The 24,064-nt window shown below is 46.0% G+C and overlaps 1 protein-coding gene across 1 annotated transcript in view; it reads right to left on the bottom strand.

Moving 5' to 3' along the window:
* The window catches only part of LOC142296314 (adenylosuccinate synthetase isozyme 2), a 354,349-nt gene that overhangs the window by 231,236 nt on the left and 99,049 nt on the right, over window positions 1–24,064 (bottom strand). Inside the window, exon 3 of the mRNA XM_075339753.1 lies at window positions 18,195–18,263. Within this exon, the coding sequence (XP_075195868.1) occupies window positions 18,195–18,263 (69 nt within the window). The remainder of the gene's footprint in view (window positions 1–18,194; window positions 18,264–24,064) is intronic.

Here is a 24,064-nt window from a genome sequence, read left to right as displayed (position 1 = left end):
GATCTGTAGAATACACGGGCTGGAGGAAACAGTCTCAAGGAAGAGGGAGAGCCTCCCCCCCACTGGGATGGTGGAGTCATTGAGGGCCTTGTGGCTTGGTAGAGGATGATGGATCAAACATAATCCTGAGGACCTCTTCCGTCTATCCTTCCAGGAGTTCTGGTCTCTGGGAGGCTCCTTATGGAAAATTGCTTCCTCCGAAACGGACGGCTACGAGGGAATGGAGTTCTTACAGCTGGAAATCCTTGTTTATTGTTTGCCGCTTTGGACAGAAGGTCATCCAGTTGTGATCTAAACAAAAAGTCTCCTTCACAAGGTATCCTGCATAGTCTGTTCCTGGACTGTACGTCTCCCTTCCAGCATTTCAACTATAGGGCCCTTCTGGCTGAATTGGAAAGAGCTGCTACCTTTGCAGATAATTTGAGTGAGTCGATGGAAGCATCCGCTAGAAGTCTGCCGCCCCCTGTATACGTGGAAATGAGGAAATAATGTCCTTACTAGACACGGTACCCTTAAGTTAGTCTTCTAATTGTTGGACCCAGACCATTATGGACCTTGTTACACATGTACCTGCCACCGTCGGGCAAAGAGCTCCTGCTGCAGCCTTCCAGGTACCACGGACCTGCATTCCAGGCCTCCAACAAGAGGTCTTGTGTGGATTCAGGATCTTTATCATCCACCAGCCCCATAGTGGAGTGGACAGCTTCCACTAGGGGTGTCACCTCAGAGGATGGGAAGCATAGTCTGCCGTCCACGTCTGAGGAAGATGAGGAATCCAAGGCTGAGGAAGAGGCAGGTGAAAATCTTCTGGAACCCCGTTCAGAGCCGCCTGATTTATCTGCAGTTCCCCCATCTTTCCTAGTGGATTGTTTATGTGTTTCCCTGACTTCAGCACGGCTAATATCTCTCAACTCAGCCTTGAGGCTTGGTGCTTCCATACATAAGCCAAAGAGTAAGAAATGCAGTTTCCTTCTACTAAGATTACCCCGTTTTTTGGGGGGTTTTTTCCCCAGCTTGTATGGCTGAGAACAGAGAACAATAGACGTTAGTTTCCATATTACAATAGTTTCTTACCTAGCCTGTTAAGGTTGTCAATAGAGAATAGTGGATGTGGTTCCCCCATATTATAACAGCCTTTTCTTGGTTAGTAATAGCTGACAACGGAGAATAAAAGCAGTAGTTCTCCCACATTATAACAGTTATTCTATGACTTGTAAGATTGACAACAATAATAGTTGCAGCCTCTCTATACCAATAACAGTTGTGTATAAAGGCTGACAACAGACAACAATAGAAGCAGTCTTTTCTGGTGCTGAGGGATTCACTTATTTACACTTTACAACATCTGGAATGATATAATTATAAACTATGTATCTTTGATCACACCTAGAGTGTCAGAATGGTATATTAAGCTTTTTGTGGTAACATTATGTGTGTTTTTGGGTTTGTTTTTTTAACAGTGCTTTGATTTGCTTTGGGATTTTTTGGCCAGGCACCACCCGTCCTCAGTCATCAGAGGACAGTAACCACCTGATCCACATAGCACAATCTGGACCAGAACTGAGAATCACAAGTGATACAACAGTCCAAGCCTCCCAATATAGCTAGGGTTACAGGCGCACCACAACACTCAGCAGCCTCTTTTTTTTTTCATTTAAGACAAGACAGGGAGCAATCAGTCTACAACAGATGTTTTCACTTGGACACTGATTCACTGAGACAAGTTCATGTTTCCTCTTATAAATTCAGAATACATATTTGTCCATGTTACCTAAGAATAAGGACCCTGTTCTAGGGTCCGAAACATGTCAGGATTTGGTCATGCTGTTTCATTTTGTATGTAATTTCAACATTATGATCTAAATAAAAGAAGAACTCTCTGAGACAGGTGGGACAAGGCCCCCTTGGTAATCTGAGGATAGACTGTCCTTGTAAACCCCACAATTCCTCTTAGAGGTACCTTCTGAAGAAAGAAGGGAACATAGGAGGGACTTTTAAACAATGAAATGCTGCAGCAGACACTCACCCCTCAAGATGGCGGATCTGGTACTGGTTTCGGAGGCAGTTTATGACTTCCAGATTTGGATTTCTCAGATCCCCTGGAATGTCGACATGCCGGACTGGAGGGACTAGCCCTGCCGGAGGAGCGCTCCCCTTGCTGCCCTGGGAATCCGTATGCTGTTCCAGCACATCCTGCTCTGGAGGAGAGTTGTCTTCCATCCTGAATAGGGGAGAAGTCATACTCACCAGAATGCAGCGAAGGTGACTCCTCATACCTCCCTGGTTCAAAATTTCCCGCCCGAAATCCGTTCACTGGGCGCCGCAATCTTGGAACACCTTGCACATGCATAGGTGATGAACTTCCGGGTGCCGCGTCACTTCCTCTTCAACCCGGCGTTCCGTCAGCAGGGCGCCCGTCTCACGGGCTCCGTGTGAGGATCACATAGCCTGGGGCGACGCAGAGCCGAGCTCCCGCTCCAGGCCCGCGCCCCACCACAGACAGCCGAAGCCCTGGGGAGGTGCATCCAGGCCCGAATGCCGACTTTTGGTAAGAAACCAAACTTCCACACCGGGTCAGACCTGGGAGAATCCGTGGGTTGTCCCATCAGGACAGGAAACCAAACTGATGTGGAGGAGAGGTACCGCCTTTTTATCAGTGGGTTTCCTGTCCTGATATGGGCGGAACCTCTCAGGTGGTGCTGTCATGGGCGAAAGGGAAAAATTGACTTTTATTAAGAAAAATCCACACCCTTGGGCAGAATACCGCACTCGCGTTTTTTTTGCCACGGTTTGCCGTGGTTTTTCTGCGGGTCGGTCCCTGCGGTTTTGTTACCATTATCTATGGCAAAAAACGCAAGTACCTGCAGAAAAGTAGTGACATGCTCATTCTTTTTGCTGCAGAAATTCTGCAGCAAAACCTGTAGGGGAGAAAAAAAAAAAAAACAAAAAAACAAAAAACAGTTTTGCTGGGGAAGGACTGCAGCAAGGTTTTGAACATTTCCTGCAGCAAAACCGCGGCAAAAACCACAGCGTGCGCACAGGACCTAAAGACATTTTTATATATAGAGCATCCTGTAATACCCATTTATCACACTCTGCCCAAACTGTATAAAGAAAGATTTCCTCTGCCATTTAGACCAATTATTGCAGAAATAGGTTCTATTTATGAAAATTTAAATCATGGGTGGATTTTTATCTCCAACCGTTGGTGTCTTATATAGCCTGGTCAGGAAACCACCAAGTCTATCATTAAAGCCATGCAGAATGTCAATTGAAAACAGGGATATAAGTGGTTAAATTGTGATATTAAGAGTCTGTATCCCTCCCTCTCACACAATGTCATCCTCGATAGTCTCATTTATTTTTCGGTGAAATATAGTGTATCTATAGTGTGTTGTATATTCTACAACATGTATCAAGGATTTTTGTTTCTGGCAGTGCGATTTTTATTAACGCATAATTTTTTTTAAATTTGACTTTTTTTCTACAGAAGGAGTTAGTATGGGGGGAAATTTTCCCCCTCGCTAGCGAATATTACAGTAGCAGTTTAGGAAGAACGGTATATTTTCATTGAACTTGAACCTTTTTGTAATAGTTTTTTATGGTCGTTCTATTGGCAATATATTTGTGTGGGAGGGAGATGATTCCTCATGCAGCTCCTTCATTCTATATCTGAACAATAATCCATTTAACTTGATTCACTACTAACATACAAGAATGTAGTATTCGATTTTTAGATATTAAAAACTTGTGGGAAATATTGAGAAAGTTGTAGTTCAGTCATATAGAGACCAACAGAAATATAATTTTACATGCAGAATCGTGCCATCCAGAACATGTGATAAAAAAATGTATCTATGGGAGAAGTTATAAGGGCTAGGAGGAACTGCTGCTCAGATGTGGAGTATACTGAAGAGAGGGATTTAACCTGGGAACTAGAGGTTACTCCGAGGGGTTCTCGGAATAGAGCTAAGAATTATGGAGGTAAACTGGATAGAAATATATTAAGGTCTATTCTAAAAATGAAAATGATGATGCATCCATTACTTTTTCAACAATGTTCAGTCCGCAATTCAAAACAACAGTAGGAATTCTAAATATTTACCCATTTTAAAATCAGATTAATAAATTGGCTGAATCATTGAAAAAAAAAAAAAAATCCCATTACATTTGTGACTAAACGTGCTCCTACACTAAGAAACATACAGTGTTCTAGCATCCATGTATGAGACAATAAAAAGCAGATCTAACATGGCTCACATACAGGAGTTTCCCTTGTAAGGCGTGTTCATATGTCGTTAAGGGAAATAATTTTTTTTCTTTTGCGATAGATCTTAAATACCAAATTAACCCGTTCAGCCCCCAGCCTGTTTTCACCTTGATGACCCGGCTATTTTTTGCAATTCTGACCTGTGGCACTTTGAGGTTATAACTATGGAACGCTTCAATTGATCCCGGTGATTCTGAGATTGTTTTTTCGTGACATATTGGGCTTCATGTTAGTGGTAACATTTAGGACAATATTATTTGCGTTTATTTGTGAAAAAAAAATAAAAATCAGAAATTTGGCGAAAATTTTGAAAAATATGCAATTTTCAAAGTTTGAATTTTTATGCTCTTAACCCCTTAAGGACCGCCGATACGCCTTTTAATGGAGGCAATTAGGGGTTCTTCTTCCGATCCGCCGCTTTTTAACGGCGGTCGAAAAAAAGGGTATAGCGCCCCCCAGAGTCAGAAAATCGCCAGGATTTCAGCTACCGGGGATAGCTGAGACCCTGGAGATCATGATTCAGGCCAGTTTTTCCAGTCCCTGCTCACCGGTATACACCGTATACCGATGATCACGTTACAGTAAATGACAGCGCCGGTAAAACATTATTTATCTCCCATCTGGCATGAACAAACATGTCAGATGGGAGATAAATCTCTTCCCCGGTCCCCTACGGTCCCCCGGTGTCGCCAAAGTTTACCCCCCCCCCCCGATTTACCCCTCCTGAAAATCCAACATGGCCGCACGCACACCGACCGCATTTACCCTTTTCCTCTGGTTTCTGTCACATGTGTTATGACACATGCGACAGAAAGCTGCTCCCCAGGCCCTGCCAGGTCACCCCCTATTCCCCCCCGGTGTTCCCCGGTGTCCCCCGTACCTGTCGCAGCTCTGAACCCCCGCAGCCCCCTCCTCCTTCATAGGGCATGCTGGTCACATGTGCAGAGCAGCTGACAGCCAGCTTCCTGCTTCGCTTTCAGAGACGCTGGCTGCTCACACACTGCAACTGTGACCCGGGGAGGGTGGGTGCAGATTCTTTGCACCTACACTCCTCAAATGGAGGGTCTGCACTCCTAGAAAATGGGGGATACGTTCCCTGAACGTGCCCCCATATTCTAGAGGGTCCAGAATCATCGTGGGACTTCCAAAAAGAATTATAGCGGACCAGATTTTTTTTCTCTTATCAATAAATTGGTGAAAGGGGGAATGTCTTGGGGAGTGTTTTTTTCAAATAAATTTTTTTTTGTTGTCAATTTTTTTTTTTTTTTTATTACTGTCAATTAGTTATGTCTGGTATCAAATAGACGCCGTGACATCACTAATTGCTGGGCTTGATGCCAGGTGACATTACACATCTGGTATCAATCCCATTTATTACCCCGTTTGCCACCGCACAAGGGCAAAGGCATGAGTTGGGGTGAAGCGAAAGGATTGGCGCATCTAATAGATGCGCCACTTCTGGGGCAGCTGCGGCCTATTTTTAGGCTGGGAAGAGTCCAATAACCATGGCTCTTCCCACCCTGAGAATACCAGACCCCAGCAGTCAGCTTCACCTTGGCTGGTGATCTTATTTGGGGTACCCCACATTTGTTTTTTTAATTATTTATTTATAAATAATTTAAAAAAAAAAAAAAACAGCTTGGGGAGCCCTCCAAATTGGATCACCAGACAAGATGAAGCTGTCAGCTGTGGTTTGCAGGCTACAGCTGTCTGCTTTACCCTAGCTGGCTATCAAAAATAGGGGGGACCCCATGTCATTTATTTTAATTATTAATTTTCTTTTTGGGCTAAATACAAGGCTAGGCACCCTTTAGTGCCACATGAAAGGCACTACAGGGCGCCAGCTTAGAATATGCAGGGGGGTGTGACAATATATATGTTTGACATCTATCCATTCATCCATTGTAGAATTTTAGGCTGTGTGCCCACAATCAGGGTTTGCAGCATTTTGGACGCAGAGTGTTTTCCCTGCGTCCCTAACGCTGCGTTGTGCAGTAGAAGCACAGTAGAAGGATTTTTAGAAATCCAATGCCCACTGTGCTTCTTTTCTCCACAGCATAAACCGACCTGTGGTGCAGCTTCCCGAGCCTCAGCAAGTTATTTATGCTGCGGAGACTAGAGTGCTCTCTTCAGGTAGAATAGAGCTAAAGTCCACAGCAGCCTGAACCCAAATCGTGGGCATGGGCAGCTGCGTTCTCCCGTGGACAACACTCACATCTCTGCAGGAAGGCTGACACTGTGTACTAGACGCCGTGTCGCTGGATCATGGCCACAGCCTAACAGTGAGAATATTGTTGCTACAGCAACATTTTTGTGAAGTACCTGTGGATTCAAAATGCTTACTATACTCCTGAATAAAATCCTTCAGGGGTCCAGTTTCCAAAATGGGGTCACTTGTGGGGGGGATTCTGATGTATAGGTACCTAAGAGGCCCTGCTAAGGTGACATGGTGCCCGCAATTTATTTAAACTTTTCCAAAATTCAAATGGTGCTCTTTCCATTCCAAGCCCTCCCATTTACCTAAACAGAGGTTTTTGGCTACATGTGAGGTGTCCCTGCGCTCACAAGAAATTGGATAACAACCTGTGGGGTCCACGTTTTGTTGTTGCCTCTTGATAAAGTGAGAAATGTGATGCTAAATCAACATTTTTGTGAAAAAAATGAAAATTTTCAATATGGCAACCTAAGCTCATCAAATTCTGTGAAGTATTCGTGGATTCAAAATGCTCAATATACACCTAGATAAAAGCCTTGAGGTGTCTTGTTTCCAGAATGGGGTCCCTTGTGGGGGACCTCCACTGTTTAGGCACCTTAGGGGCTTTCCAAATGCGACATAGCGTCCACTAATTATTCCAGCCAATTGTTCAATCAAATGGCACTTTTTCCCTTCCGAGCCTTGCTGTGCACCCAAACAGTTAATTTCCACCACACAAGGTATCAGCATACTCAGGAGAAATTGCACAATAAATTTTATGCTGATTTTTTTTTCCTTTTACTAAAAAAAAAAAAAAACACTATCTGGTTGAAGTAACAATTTTGTGGTAAAAATGTATTTTTTTTTTTATTTTCACAGCTCAACATTATAAACTTCTGTGAAGCACCTGGGGGTTCGGGGTACTCACAAAAACATCTAGATAAATTCCTTGAGGGGTCTATTTTCTAGAATGGGGTCACTTGTGGGGGACCTCCACTGTTTAGGCACCTCAGGGGTTCTCCTAATGCAACATGGCGTCCGCTATTGATTCCAGCAAATTTTGCAGTCAAATTGCACTCCTTCCCATCCGAGCCCTGCCATGTGCCCAAACAGTTGATTTCCACCACATATAAGATATCACCAAATTCAGGAGAAATTACACAATAAATTTCATGTTGATTTTTTTCCTGTTACCCTTGTGAAAAAAAAAGCTACCTGGTTGAAGTAACAATTTTGTGGTAAAATTTTATTTTTTTATTTTCATGGCTCAACGTTATGAACTTCTATGAAGCACCTGGGGGTTCAGGGTACTCACACATCTAGATCAATTCCTTGAGAGGCCTAGTTTCCAATATGGGGTCACTTGTGGTGTTTTTTTGCCGTTTACGTACCTTAGGGGACCTCCAAATGCGACATGGTGCCCGCAATCTTTTTCAGCCAAATATCCTTTCCAAAATTCAAATATTGCTCCTTTCGTTCCAAGCCCTCCCATTTGTCCAAACAAAGGTTTCAGACCACATGTGAGGTATCACCGCGCTCATAAATAAATTGGGTAACAAACGTTTGGGTCACATTTTTGGAATTACCGCTTGAAAAAGTGAGAAAATTGATGCTAAAGCAACATTTTTGAGAAAAAAAAAAAAAGACAATTTTCAATATGACAAAGTAACGTTATCAAAATCTGTGAAGTACCTGTGGGTCCAAAGGGTCCAAAATGCTCACTATACCCCTAGATAGAAGCCTTAAGGGGTCTAGTTTCCAAAATGGGGTCACTTGAGGGGGGTTTCTGCTGTTTAGGTACCTTAGGGGATCTGTAAATGCAACATGGTGCCCGCAATCTGTTTCAGCCAAATTTGCTTTCCAAAATTCAAAAATTGCTCCCTTCGTTCCAAGCCCTTCCATTTGCCCAAACAAAGGTTTCTGACCACATGTGGGGTATCGGCGCGCTCATACGAAAGTGGGTAACAAAGCGTGAGGTCCAATTTTTGGTGTTACCTCTTGAAAAAGTAAGAAAATTAGTGCTAAAGCAACATTTTTAGGTAAAATGTTAATTTTTATTTTTTTTTTCATTCCACATTACTTTAGTTTCTGTGAAGCACCTGAAGGGTTCATAAACTTCTTGGATATTATTTTGAGTACTTTGGGGGGGGGGGGGTGCAGTTTTTAGAATGGTGTCACTTTTGGGTATTTTCTGTCACCCAGGCTTCTCAAAGTCACTTCAAATGTGATGTGGTCCCTAAAAAACATGGTTTTGTAAATTTTGTTGAAAAAAATGGGAAATTGCTGATGAACTTTGAACCCTTCTAACTTCCTAACCCCAAAAAAATTTGTTTCAAAAATTGCGCTGATCTAAAAGTAGACAAGTGGGAAATGTTATTTATTAATATTTTGTATGACATAACTCTCTGGTTTATGGGCATGAAAATTAAAAGTTTGAAAATTGCAAAATGTAAAAATTTGTCAAACTTCAGATTTTTTCACAAATAAATTAAAAAAATATCATCCTGAATTTATGAAGCCCAATATGTCACGAAAAAAAAAAATCTCAGAATCACCGGGATCCATTGAAGCGTTCCAGAGTTATAAGCTTATAAAGTGACAATGGTCAAAATTACAAAAAACGGCCTGGGCAGTAAGTACAAAACTGGCTTCGTCCTTAAGGGGTTAAACCAGCAAGACATGACATAAATTAATTAATAAACATTTCCCACCTGTCTACTTTACATCAGCACAATTTTGGGGAAAAAAATAAATAAATAAGGAAGTTATAGGGGATCAAAGTTTGAGCAATTTCTCATTTTTAAAACAAATTCAAATGTGATTTTTATTTTTTTATTTTTTTTTGGGATCACATCACATTTGGAGTGATTTTGGGAGGTCTACATGACAACACCCAAAAGTGACACCATTCCAAAAATGGCACCCCTCAGGCTACTCAAAACCACATACAAGAATGTCATCACTTCAGGTGCTTTACAGTAACTAAAGCAATGTGGAAGAAAAAAGAAAAAAAAAAAATGAACATTTTATTTTTTGCAACAAAAATGTTAATTTAGCCTCAAATATTGCATTTTCACAAGGTTAGCAGGATTAAATGGACCCCAAAATTTGTTGGGCAATTTCTTCTGAGCATGCAGATACCTCATATGGTGGCGAAAAACCACTGTTTGGGCGCACGGCAGGACTTGGAAGGGAAGGAGCGTCATTTGACTTTAACAGAAAATTAGCTGGAATCGTTCGCTGCACCATGTTGTGCAGAAACAGTAGAGTGCCCCCATATGTGACCCCTTTTTGGAAACTAGACCCCCCCCCATGGCATAAATCTACATGGGTAATGAGCACTTTAAATCCTGACGTGCTTCATACATTGAGCCATAAAAACCTAAAAAGTACTTTTTCCACAAAAAAATTATTTTAGGCTCAATTTTTACAGGGATAACTGTTACACCTCGTGGCTCTCCTCTTGCAAGGAATGAGGTGGTCCCCCATTCCTTGTCTGCCGCGAGCCCTCCTGCTCAGCAGCGCCAAAGGTCTGGGAGACTGCAGGAGTTTCCTCCTCCTAGATGCAGCAGTAGGGTGACACCTAGTGGTTTACTCCTTGTAAGGAATGGAGTGGTCTCCCATCCCTTGCCTGCCACGTGCCCTCCTGCTCGGCATCGCAGAGGGTCGGAGTGGTTGCACAGTGTGCAAAGGATAGATGCTCAGGGAAGCAGCAAGACTTCCCTTAGCTCTGCACATTGTGAAACCGAAGATCCCGCCTTTATGACCCAGAGGCAGGAGGTTGAGCATGTGCCCCACGTGACGTCTTCTGATTCGCTCACTGGTATCACACGGCCAGATAACGAGGCTGGTGATGTGCTGAATCCTGACTGGCCGGGCCAGGACGTCACAGATCATGATTGGGTCACATCCGTCTCGCGCCCGCCCTTGGCTGGAGCTACATCTCCTTAAAAACCCCTCCTGCCATCATGGCGGCGCGCGACCGTCCTTCTATGTTTGGATGTCTGGCAGCGTGCTGCCACGCCACTGTACAGACGTCATTGTATTTTGCAGGTCTCGCCCCTGCCTTGCTGCTCCGGCAGTATTCCGTTGAACAGGCTGTGTTCCTGTCCCAGGTGAGCTCCTTGAATCTCTGTCGGACTCACCTGGTTTCTGAAGCACACGTGCGTGGGCACCTCTGTGCTACCCTCGTGCCATATTCCTGTGACTCCCGCTGGCACACGTGCGTAGGCACCTCTGTGCGTCCCCGTGCAACAGGTACACCGAGTTGTGAGCCCCGTGCCATACAACCCTCACGGGTTAGGGCGGACAGGTGTACGCAGATCGTCTGTGACATTCCAGACGATCGCTAGCAGCAACCCGCTCACTCTTCTCCCACCATAGCAGCGGTCCCTTACACCGCACAGTGGACCTTGACCGGCGGAAGCTGTCCATATACCATCTTGGCACGCTTCCCTGGGTCCCCCTCGTAACAGATAACATGATAAAATGGACCGCAAAATTTGTTGGGCAATTTGTCCTGAGTACGCAGATACCTCTTATGTGGCAGAAAACCACTGATTGGGCGCATGGCAACGCTCCGAAGGGAAGGAGCGTCATTTGACTTTTTGAACGGAAAATTAGCCTGAATTGTCAGCCGCACCATGTTGCGTTTGGAGAGCCCCTGATGTGCCGAAACAGTGGAGCTCCCCCACATGTGACCCCATTTTGGAAACTAGACCCCAAATAGCATAAAAACAAAAACTAAAAAAAAAAAAAAAAAAAAAAATAATATCACAGGAGAGATTGAGGCAGATTGATGAGGCTGCATATATGAGGGGCAGCAGCAGATGAGGGGGCAGCGACAGATGGGTGAAGCAGTGGTGCATGTGAGGGCGGAGGATGGAGGAGTGGCGGAGGATGGGTGGGAGGTGAGATTGGGGACAGCTACCTTACAAGATGGATCGAGGCAGCATATGTAAGAGGCAGCAGATGTAAGAGGCAGCAGATGTAAGAGGCAGCAGATGTAAGAGGCAGCAGATGTAAGAGGCAGCAGATGTAAGAGGCAGCAGATAAATAGGATGGGAGAGAGCAGGCAGCAGATCAGGGAGGGGGGCAGCAGCTTATGGGGGAGAGCAGTGGCGGATTGAGGGCAGTGGCGGCATATTGGGCGGCAGTGGTGGATGGGGGAACGTGACTGCTGCAGCGGTTGAAAGGGGACAGCAGTGGCGCCGGCTGATCGGGGGCAGCGGTGGATTGGGCCAGTGGCTATAACTTACCGATCGCTCTCCTCATCTTCCACGGACGGAGTGAAGCTTAGGGGAGCGGTCACCAGCCCCAGATCCACGGTGATTGGAGAAATCAGTCACAAGGCCAGTCTCTCCAATCAGAGCAGGGGGCGGGTGAAACAGAGGTCACCTAGATCCAGGCAATGATCAGTGCTATAGCTGCACTGATCATGGCTGGATTTAAATGTTTCAGCCATTTTCAATAGCTGAAACATTAGTGGCTGTGATTGGCTGACGAACGCCGCTCAGCCAATCACAGCCTCCGTAGGTCTGGGGAGGAGACACCACTCCTCCTGAGGTCAGGCAGAGGTCCCCTACTTCCCGAATCTAAGGTATTTGCAAACTGATCGTAGACACCAGGGCTCCGGGGCCAAGATTTTGCCATGACGTACCGGGTACGTCATGGTTCCTTAAGTACCAGGGAGCCATGACGTACCCAGTACGTCATAGGTCGCTAAGGGGTTAATAGACATCTAAATTGTAATAGCGAAGCAGTTATTTAATCGATGTTATTTGTTCTGTACAATATGTGGGATGTACGGTGGGGCCACTGAAAAACCACATCAGAAGACACAATGTGGACGCTGGTAAAACTAATTTATGCGGTTCAGTGGTCTCCAAGCATTTCTCGCAGGTGCATGGAGGGGATGTTTCAGGTTTGAAATTTAGGGCTATAGAAAAGGTTATAAGATCTGATAAAGGTGGAGATTTTTCAGAAAAAAAAAAAAGTTCTCTGGAATCATTTTGGATTTTTAAAACATTTTTTTGTGTTCAAGAAATCTACAGGGATTAAATATTCGTCAAGACCTTATTGCACAGTATAATTAAAACTATGTTTAGCAAGATTTCTATAAAATCTGCATATATTAATGTGGATAGATGTGGTTTAACTCTTACATTCATGTGTTTTATATTTTATGCATACTCTTATATACTGAAATAGTCTCGACATATATCTAGGAATGCAGCGGTGTCTTGAACAGGTGGATTTTAATGAGAGTGGTATCACTGTTGCATGATGGGATATTTCTAGACCTTTTTATGGGCATATGGGCACGTGTGCGTATTGCATGCATTTACGCTGCGTTTAGCACTGTAGCGTAAATGCATGTTTCCTGCGTCCCCTGCAATTTATGCAGATTGTGCACAATCCTTGCGCACAATGCTTTTTTAAACGCAGCGATTTGCATGCTGAAATTTTGATCCAAATCTGTGTGTTCAAAAATGCAGCATGTCACTTCTTTTGTGCGCTTTGGATGTTGCTCCCACTCTGTCTATGGGAGAGGCAGCACCCCAAGCGCATGAAATCGGCATTTTTTCGGCAGAAACACTGCATCCATTATGCAGTGTTTCTGCAGCAATTTTAATCGCACATGAGCTGTCAAATCACTGCAGAATTTTCTGCAATGACAGGACGCAACGTGCACACAAGCCCTAAGTCTGTCAGAATATTCTGTACCCATGATAAAGATGTAGAGACTACTCATTTGTCGAAATGCGTTGGATGAAGATGTTATGTTCTATGTGCGAGACTGTACCGCGAAGATTTTAAACTTTGGTAAATAAAGAAGTTTTTTTTTATATACTTTTCTGGCCACTGGATTCTACAGAGGAGGGAACTCCTACACATGTAAAAGAGTCTGCACCAGTGTGACACATATGTAACCCGACCTTTCCCCAAGTAGCAATACTCACTGCACCAGGGACAATCCTGTGATCAACAGACGCAAAGCAGGTAGACCGATCACCCTCTTAGTCCAACCTGAGTGTGCTCCTAATTCAGGGTCTTTCATGGCAGTCCGGATTTCAGCGCCAGGAACCCACCAAGTGGGTGACCACCTTCTCCTGACGGTTGGGGGTGCAGGCCACAGAATGAGGCAAGCGCCGAGTGGCAATGGGGCCGTGAACGGCTTGTGAGTTCCACAGTGGAATGTATGATGCCAGAAGTGACGCTGGCAAGGTCGCCCAGGTGACGTCACTTCCTATGTGCCCCACAGCCGGTGCGCGTGAGAGAGGAGGTGGTACCGGGTAGCTCATGGAGGTCCCCAGCAAGTCAGCTTTCCCCACTTTTCCTCCCAGAGCCGCAGGAGGGCAGACAGGTCCCGAGGAGACAGGAGCAGCAATGGAGGAGGAAGTGGGTGAGCTCCAACCTCAGCTGCGCAGTCAGGTAATCAATTTTCTTCAAAGCGGCGTTCTTGTCACTGGCCACGGGAGAACTGCAGGTAACCTCTTCGTGCCCCATAGGGACAGGAAACAACACTGGCGATGGGAGGTTGGTAGGGGTTATTTAACCTCTGTTTCCTCCTGTGGTGCTGTCGTGGAGGGTGATTAACCCCTTCAGCCCCAAGCCTATTTTGACCCTAAAGACCAGGCCATTTTTTGCAATTTTGACCAGTGTCACTTTATGAGGTTATAACTCTGGAACGCTTCAGCGGATCCCAGTGATTCTGAGACTGTTTTCTCGTGTCATATTGGGCTTCATGTTAGTGGTAAATTTAGGCCGATATTTTTTGCTTTTCTTTTTGAAAAAAACGGAAATTTCGCGAAAATTTTGAAAATTTTGTAATTTTCAAACTTTGAATTTTTATGCTCTAAAACCAACGAGACATATGACACAAAATAATTAATAAATAACATTTCCCACATGTCTACTTTACATCAGAACAATGTTGGGGAAAAAAAAAATGTAAGGAAGTTATAGGGGTTCGAAGTTTATGAGCAATTTCTCATTTTTACAACAAAATTTACAAAGCCACTTTTTTTTAGGGACCACATCACATTTGAAGCGATTTTGAAAGGTCTACATGACACAAAACACCCAAAAGTGACACCATTCCAAAAACGGCACCCCTCAGGCTACTCAAAACCACATTCAAAATGCTTATTAACCCTTCAGGTGCTTCACAGTGACTAAAGCAATGTAGAAGGAAAAAATTAACATTTTACTTTTTGCAACAAAAATGTTAATTTAGCCTCAAATATTGCATATTCACAAGGGTAGCAGGATTAAATGAACCCCCAAAATTTGTTGGGCAATTTCTACTGAGCAAGCAGATACCTCATATGTGGCAAAAAACCACTGTTTGGGCGCACGGCAGGACTCGGAAGGGAAGGAGCGCCATTTGACTTTTTTGAACAGAAAATTAGCTGGAATCGTTAGCCGCACCATGTTGCGTTTGGAGAGCCCCTAAGGTGCCGAAACAGTGGAGCTCCCCCACATGTGACCCCATTTTGGAAACTAGACCCCTCATGGAATTTATCAAGATGTTTATTGAGCACTTTGAATCTCTGGGGGCTTCACAAAAGTTAATAGAGTTGAGCCGTGAAAATAAAAAAAAAAATTTTTTACCACAAAATTGTTACTTCAACCAGGTAGCTTTTTTTTCACAAGGGTATCAGGAAAAATTGCACCATAAAATGTATTGTGCAATTTCTCCTGAGTACACAGACACCTCATATGTGGTGGAAATCAAATGTTTGGGCGCGCAGCAGGGCTCGGAATGCAAGGAGCGTCATTTGACGTTTCAAACGCAAAATTGTCTGGGATAATTAGCATATTCCATGTTGTGTTTGGAGACCCCCTGAGGTGCCGAAACAGTGGAGCTCCCCCACATGTGACCCCATTTTGGAAACTAGACCCCTCATGGAATTTATCTAGATGTTTATTGAGCACTTTGAGCCTCTGGGGGCTTCACAAAAGTTAATAGAGTTGAGCCGTGAAAATTAAAAAAAAAAAAAAAAAAAAAGGGGAGTGGGAGGTGAGATTGGGGATAGTTACCCTACAGGATGGATCTAGGCAGCTGGATCACAGGAGATGAAGGAGGCAGCAGATCGGGGAGGGTGACAGGTGAGGGAGCGCACAGATCACGGGGGTGACAGGTGAGGGAGCGCACAGATCACGGGGGAGACAGGTGAGGGAGCGCACAGATCACGGGGGTGACAGGTGAGGGAGCGCACAGATCACGGGGGTGACAGGTGAGGGAGCGCACAGATCACGGGGGTGACAGGTGAGGGAGCGCACAGATCACGGGGGTGACAGGTGAGGGAGCGCACAGATCACGGGGGTGACAGGTGAGGGAGCGCACAGATCACGGGGGTGACAGGTGAGGGAGCGCACAGATCACGGGGGTGACAGGTGAGGGAGCGCACAGATCACGGGGGTGACAGGTGAGGGAGCGCACAGATCACGGGGGTGACAGGTGAGGGAGCGCACAGATCACGGGGGTGACAGGTGAGGGAGCGCACAGATCACGGGGGTGACAGGTGAGGGAGCGCACAGATCACGGGGGTGACAGGTGAGGGAGCGCACAGATCACGGGGGTGACAGGTGAGGGAGCGCACAGATCACGGGGGTGACAGGTGAGGGAGCGCACAGATCACGGGGGTGACAGGTGAGGGAGCGCACAGATCACGGGGGTGACAGGTGAGGGAGCGCACAGATCACGGGGGTGACAGGTGAGGGAGCGCACAGATCACGGGGGTGACAGGTGAGGGAGCGCACAGATCACGGGGGTGACAGGTGAGGGAGCGCACAGATCACGGGGGTGACAGGTGAGGGAGCGCACAGATCACGGGGGTGACAGGTGAGGGAGCGCACAGATCACGGGGGTGACAGGTGAGGGAGCGCACAGATCACGGGGGTGACAGGTGAGGGAGCGCACAGATCACGGGGGTGACCGGTGAGGGAGCGCACAGATCACGGGGGTGACCGGTGAGGGAGCGCACAGATCACGGGGGTGACCGGTGAGGGAGCGCACAGATCACGGGGGTGACCGGTGAGGGAGCGCACAGATCACGGGGGTGACCGGTGAGGGAGCGCACAGATCACGGGGGTGACAGGTGAGGGAGCGCACAGATCACGGGGGTGACAGGTGAGGGAGCGCACAGATCACGGGGGTGACAGGTGAGGGAGCGCACAGATCACGGGGGTGACAGGTGAGGGAGCGCACAGATCACGGGGGTGACAGGTGAGGGAGCGCACAGATCACGGGGGTGACAGGTGAGGGAGCGCACAGATCACGGGGGTGACAGGTGAGGGAGCGCACAGATCACTGGGGTGACAGGTGAGGGAGCGCACATCACGGGGGTGACAGGTGAGGGGGCGAGTAGCCGATCACGGGGGAGAGAGGTGAGGGGGCGAGCAGCATATAATGGAGAGGGGGCGCGCAGCACATAACGGAGGAGAGGGGGCGGGACCGGGCAGCACATAACGGAGAGGGGGCGGGGCCGGGCAGCACATAACGGAGAGGGGGCGGGGCCGGGCAGCACATAACGGAGGAGGAAGCGGGCAGCCGATCTCGAGTGGAGGGGGCTGGCAGCACATCACGGAGGTGAGGGGACGAGCAGCCGATCATGAGGGAAAGGGGCCGGGCAGCAGATCGGGGGGAGCGGTGGCACTGTGGCAGATGGAGGGCGGCGGCGGATCGGGAGGTGAGGGTGCGGGCAGCAGATACGAGGGGTGGGGGTGCGGGCAGCAGATCGGGTGGCAGATCGCGGAGGGCAGCGGCGGATCGGGAGGTGTGGGGGTGAGGGTGCGGGCAGCAGATACGAGGGGTGGGGGTGCGGGTGGCAGATCGCGGAGGGCAGCAGCGGATCGGGAGGCCGGTTTCATAGAGTGCAATGGCAGCGCGGCAACTTCCGGGTCCCATGCTCCGGTCACATAACAGCATGGGACCGGATCTTGTCGCCCTGCCATTGCACTGTATACACTCACTGTGCTGGTGTGCTGCAGGGCCGGTCACCGGCAACAGGTCAACTGTGATTGGAGAGAGCGGTCACAAGGCCGATCTCTCCAATCAGAGCTACTGGAGCTGGGGGAGGGTGATCCAGTGAGGTCACCCAGCTCCAGCCAATGGCCAGTGCTATAGCTGCACTGGCCAGGGCTGGATTTCAATGTTTCAGTCATTTTAAATGGCTGGAACATTACAGTGGCTGTGATTGGTTGAGCGGCGTTCGTCAGCCAATCACAGCCTCCGTAGGTCCGGGGAGGAGGCACCACCCCTCCTGAGGTCAGGTACAGGTCCCCTCCTCCCCGAATCTGCGGTTTATGCTAACTTTTTGCAGTCACCGGAGGCTCCGGTGCCGCGATTACGCCATGACGGAAAGATCCGTCCTTGGTCGTTAAGGCCCAGGGCACCATGACGGATCTTTCCGTCCATTGTCGTGAAGGGGTTAAAGAAAAAAACTGAATAGATGTAGATGAATGAGGAGATTACAAGTAACATAAAACAATATCTGTTTTGAATAAAAATTGATTTTTATACTTCCTAAACTGAAATCCATTTCTCACTGACAACACTGAGGAGCAAGTCCCAGATGCTGGGATCAAGTTAGCTGACCAGGAGGACCGTACAGATAATATTATATACACCATAAGGTAATTAATTACATTCATGCAATTCAAATGCAGAACAGGTTAATAATAATTTAAAAAAGAAAAAAAAAAAAATAACAATTTACTCACCTTGTCCCTTTTTTAGATTTTTTTCAGCTTCTTCAAATAAACCAGGTAGATGAATTACAACGCCATTTCCTAAAAAGTGAAGGAAAAAAAAAAAAAGTTACGATGGCAAAGATCCACCTCAACACACCATCACAACCACAAGTTAGTTTTACGAGACTTTCATTGCCCTTCCTCATCCTTCTCGGGGCTGCGAAGATTATTAGCAATAAGTGTCCACATTAACCAAGTTCATGTCACCTACTGTATCTTCACCAATCCCTTGAAGACAGTGAGCCCTCGCAGGCAATGACAAGGACCTTTCCTCCTGTACCAGCTGAGCCTTGCATGGTTTAGGATTATTGTACTGGTCCCAATTATGTATACCCCTTTTCACATGTAAAGCGCCATGGAATAAAAAAAAATAATATACAGATTCAGACCTTTACTGATCAGTGTGACCGCAGATCATGAAACTCATCTGAGGTTATAAGGGCAGAATCTGTACTCAAACACTGGGTCCTGAGAGGGTTTGGGTCTGCCAAATATGACTACATTTAATATGGCCCTAGTTTTCACAGATAAAATTGCAACCCCGACCAGTTTACTCATTGCTCCATGAAATAGGCCGCCTATCATCTCAACCACTTGAAATATCACTTTCTATGCTCTTTCCCCAAATAATCTAGTCTCACCATTATTCAACCAGTTTTGTTGTATGATCTTTCAGGTGGTGACAAAATGGAGGTCTAAATCACATTAGGGACTTATGCCTTTGAGGGTATGACCATTGTTTTATTTGTATGACCAAATATATTTATATTTTTATATAAATATATTTTATTTGTAGGACCAATGTCACCAGGTCTGAAACCTTTCAACATCAAATAGGCTTCAGCGGTCAAAAGGTTAAAATAAAAGCAAGCCATTTACACCTTCTTGACAAGGCCAATGTTTTCAACTCTGGCCAGTGTCACTTTATGTGGTAATAAGTCTGAAATACTTTAACTTATCCCAGTGATTCTGAAACTGCATTTTCGTGGTAAATTTAGTTTGGCATAACTTGCGTTTGTATCTGAAAAAATTGCAAAATTTAACAACATTTTTGAAACACCTGCAATTTTCAAACAGATTTTATGCACTAAAAACAGATCACTTATTATTAGCGTTACGACTAAGGCCAAGTTCACACATCAGTTTTTTCCAATCAGATGCAACGGGTCTGTCTCAGATTGTGTAAAAACGGATGCAACGGATCTGGTTTAAAAAAAAAAAAAAAAAAAAAAAGGATCAGTTTTCTTTTTTTTGTTTAATGCGGAGAGAGACACCCATCATCACCACACAAACACCGGCACTACCGTCCCCACCATCACCGCACACGCAGGCACTCTCGCACGCACCATCACCGCACATACACCGGCACTCCCGCACGCATCATCACCGCACACACCCCGGCATTACCTCAGTGACGTCCCCGCTGACAGCGCGACTCCCTCCAGTTGCTGCGTGGAGCTTAGAGGAGCGGCGGTGTTCTACTGCCGCTCCTGTCAGCTTCATGTAGCAGAGCTGAAATCGTCGTGGGACCTCCGTGGATTACGTCGGACCTGGAGGGGTATTTGGGGATTTTAATAAAATGGTGAAAGAGTGTGTTTTTTGTCTTTTATTCCAAATAAAGTATTTTTTGGGGTGTGTGTGTGTGTGTGTGTGTGTGTTTATTTACTTTCACTTACAGGTTAATCATTGGGGGTGTCTCAGACACCTGCCATGATTAACCCCTTATTACCCCGATTGCCACCGCACCGGGGCAATTCGGGATGAGCCGGGTAGAGTCCCGGGACTGTCGCATCTAATGGATGCGGCAATTCCGGGTGGCTGCTGGCTGATAGTGTTAGGCTGGGGGCTCCACATAATGTGGCGCTCCCCATCCTGAGAATACCAGCCCTCAGCTGTGTGGCTTTATCTTGGCTGGTTTCAAAATTGGGGGGACCGCACGTCTTTTTTTTTTTTTTTTTTTTTAATTATTTATTTTACTACAAGATATAGATCCGTCCACCAGCGGCTGCGATTGGTTGCAGTGAGACAGCTGTCACTCAGCGTGGGGGCGTATCTGACTGCAACCAATCATAGGCGCCGGTGGGCGGGGAAAGCAGTGAATACGAGATTGAATAATGGGCGGCCAGCATTTTCAAATCAGGAGAAGCCGCCAGAGCAGTGTGACAGCCGTGCAGCGCTGGTGAGTGGGTGAGAGTCAGTGAGTGAGTCAGTGAGTGAGAGAGTCAGTGAGAGAGAGTCAGCGAGTGAGAGAGAGAGAGAGAGAGAGAGAGAGAGTCAGTGAGTGAGTGTGAGAGAGTCAGCGAGTGAGAGAGTCAGCGAGTGAGAGAGTCAGCGAGTGAGAGAGTCAGCGAGTGAGAGAGTCAGCGAGTGAGAGAGTCAGCGAGTGAGAGAGAGTGAAGGATTGATTTTCTGACGAGCAATGACTTATCACTTCTGGGCATGCTCAGAAGTAAAACCCGGATCCGGTACATGCTTCTGGCGTTTGATGCATGCCACCGGATCCGGGGCTCATAGACTTTCATTATGCACCATGCCGCACAGCTGTGCGTTTTTTTGCCGCAGGCAAAAAAAAAACCCAAAACTTTGCTTTCTGCGTCCTGTGCGGCCGCCGGAGTGATGATTTTGTCCGCATCTGGAAAAACCGGATCAAACGCAAGTACATGCACCACAATCCGGCGTTAATAAAAGTGAGGAAAAACCGCACCCGCAAATCGCCGGATTGTGCCGCAGAGCAAAAACCTAATGTGTGAACATACCCTTAGTGACACCACCACAAGTCTGCTTTACATAAGCATTTTTTTAAACCTTTGTTTGAAATGTAGGGGGATTGAAACATTAGCAGCAATATTTAATTTTTCCAAGAAACTTTACAAAACCTATTAGGGACCACTTTCGTTGACATGATTTGAGATTATGAAAATATATCAAATTATTTCACACCAACAAAAAAAAAAAAGAAAAAAAAAGGAACATTTTGCAATTTTTAAACCATTCATTGGTATTCCCTTAACCTCTTAATGCCACAAGACATGCATAGCACATCATGAGCAGGCAGGTGTCAGTTCCCACATCATGACGTGTAACCGTGATGATTTGACAGTCAATGGTGCCGCCGGTAAAAAACCTGGCATGATCAAACATGTCAGATGGTAAATAAATCTCCTCTTCTGGTCCCCTGATGTTGCCAAAGTACCCTTTAGTTTGGTTGGAGACCATTAGTTATCATTGACCCTGTGAAATGTTTATGCCCCTCCAAACCCCTCCCGATAATCCAAGATGGCAGCACGCCAGCCGCATCCACCCTCTTCCTCCGATTTGTCGCATGTGCCATGACACATGCGACAGAAAACACCTCCCCAGGCCCTGCTAAGTCACGACCTATAATCCCTTTGGCTGTTCCCCAGAACCTTGCGCAGCATTGATCCCCCGCAATGCCTCATTCTTCACAATAGATGCTGGCCGCATGCGCAGACAGCGGCTGTCAGCTCAGCTTTCTGCTTTCAGAGACACTGACCTTACAGCACTCAAAATACAGCTGTGGACCTGGGGAGAGCGTGTGCAGTATCATTGCCCCCACACTCCTCACATGGAGGGTCTGCACTCCTAGAAAATGGGGGATACGTACCCTGAGCATACCCCCATATTCTAGAAGGTCTAGAGGCATCTTGAAAAAGTGAGAAACATTTTTGTGAAAAAAAAAAAATTTCAATATGACGGCCTAATGTTATCAAGTTCTGTGAAGTATCTGTGGGTTCAAATGCTCATTATACTCAGATAAAATCCTTGAGGGGTCTAGTTTCCAGAATGGTGTCACTTGTGGGGGTTTCTGCTGTTTAGATATCTTAGGGGCCATGCAAATGCAACATGGTGCCCGCAATCTATTTCAGCCAAATTTGCTTTCCAAAATTCAAATATTGCTCCTTTTGTTCCGGGCCCTCCCATTTGTCCAAACAGAGGTTTCTGACCACATGTGGGGTATCATCTGCGCGCTTAGAAGAAACTGGGGAACAAATTTTGGGGTCCATTTTGTGGTGTTATTTCTTCTAAAAGTGAATAAATTGGCACTAGAGCAACATTTTTAGGTAAAATATTTTTTTTCTTCATTACACATTGCTTTAGTTCCTGTGAGGCACCTAAAGGGTTAATATTAATCATCTTTTCAGATGTGGTTTTGAGTACTTTGGGGGGTGCAGTTTTTAGAATGGTGTCACTTTTGGGTATTTTCTGTCACCCTAGGGCTCTCAGTCACTTCAAATGTGAAGTGGTCCCTAAAAAAATGGTTTTGCAAATTTTGTTAAAAAAAAAAAAAAAAAAATGGGAAATTGCCGATTAACTTTGAACCCTTCTAACTTCCTAACCCCAAAAAAATGTTTCAAGAATTGTGCTGATGTAACGTAGACATGTGGGAAATGTAATTTATTAACTATTTTGTGCGACATAACTCTCCGGTTTAGGCCTTAGCCACACGGCAAGAAAATCGGTGCGAGTGGAGTGCGATTAAACATCGCATTCCCCTCAGACCAATTCTAGCCTGTGTGTCAGCACACATGAGCGATTATTTTCTCAGCCCTAATCGGACCGAGAAAACAATCGCAGCATGCTGCGATTGTAAGGCGAGACTCTTTCTCTCGCACCCATTCAAGTGAATGGGGCGAGAGAAAAATCACACTGCACTCGCGGTACACCGGTGTACTGCCAGTGCAGTGCGAGAATGGCAATAGCAGACAACGGAGGAGAGAGGGAGAGAATTCCCTCCCTCCCCTCCTCAGAGCCGGCCCGCCCTCCGCAGCTGAGGTCTGCTCACATGATCGGAGCTCAGATGCAGGCACACTCGTATGACACTCTGCTCCTGATGTGCTGCCAGCGCGAGCCGAGTCTCATGCGAGCATCGCAGTAGTGCCCCGTGTGGCCCCAGCCTTATGGGCATAAAAAATAAAAAAGTTTGAAAATTGCAAAATTTTCAACAAATTTCCGATTTTTTCACAAATAAGCAAAATATATTGTTCTAAATTTATAACTATCCTGGACTACAATATGTCACGAAAAAACAATCTCAGAATCACCGGGATCCGCTGAAGCGTTCCAGAGTTAAAACCTCATAACAGGACACTGGTCAGAACTGCAAAAAAATGGCCTGGGCATTAAAGGAAACCAATCACCCAGCATCTGTCAGCGACAGTTGCCGAGAGAGTGGTCAGTGTTTTTTTCACACATTGACAGTTTAACCCCTTAAGGACGAAGCAAATTTTGTACTTAAAAGGAGCCAGTCACCAGGATTTTTGTATATAAGCTAAAGCCAGTGGTATACTGGCACTATCAGGCTGATTCTATACATACCTTTAGTTGTCAGCTCGGATGTATAGGTTTTGAAATCCAAAAAAGTAAAAAATCGGCAGCTGCTTGAGTGACAGTTGTACTGGAGCAGATAATATATTCATAGTTATCCCCTCCCCCTGTTAGAATTAGTATAAGCATTATACCAACGATTCACTTTGTGAAAGGACCTGTGTGAGGTCATACCCATGCGACCAGAAGGGGTGGAGCCTCAGCCATCAAAGCTGGATACCAGGTCACATGGGTATGACCTCACACAGGTCCTGCAACAAAGTGAGTCGTTTGTATAATACTTATGCTAATTCTAACAGAGGGAGGGGATAACCATGAATATATGATCTGCTCCAGTGCAACGGTCACTCAAGAAGCTGCTCATTTTATAAACTTTATTTTTTTGGATTTGAAGACCTAAACATCCGAGCTGACCACTAATGATATGTATAGAATCAGCCCAAGCGCCAGTATAGCACTGAATTTAGCTTATATATGAAAATCCTGGTGACTGG

This window comes from Anomaloglossus baeobatrachus, chromosome 3, assembly GCF_048569485.1.
Source record: "Anomaloglossus baeobatrachus isolate aAnoBae1 chromosome 3, aAnoBae1.hap1, whole genome shotgun sequence".
Lineage (NCBI taxonomy): Eukaryota > Metazoa > Chordata > Amphibia > Anura > Aromobatidae > Anomaloglossus > Anomaloglossus baeobatrachus.
Note: the sequence above shows the minus strand (reverse complement) of the source record. Positions and strands in the feature narration are given on the sequence as shown.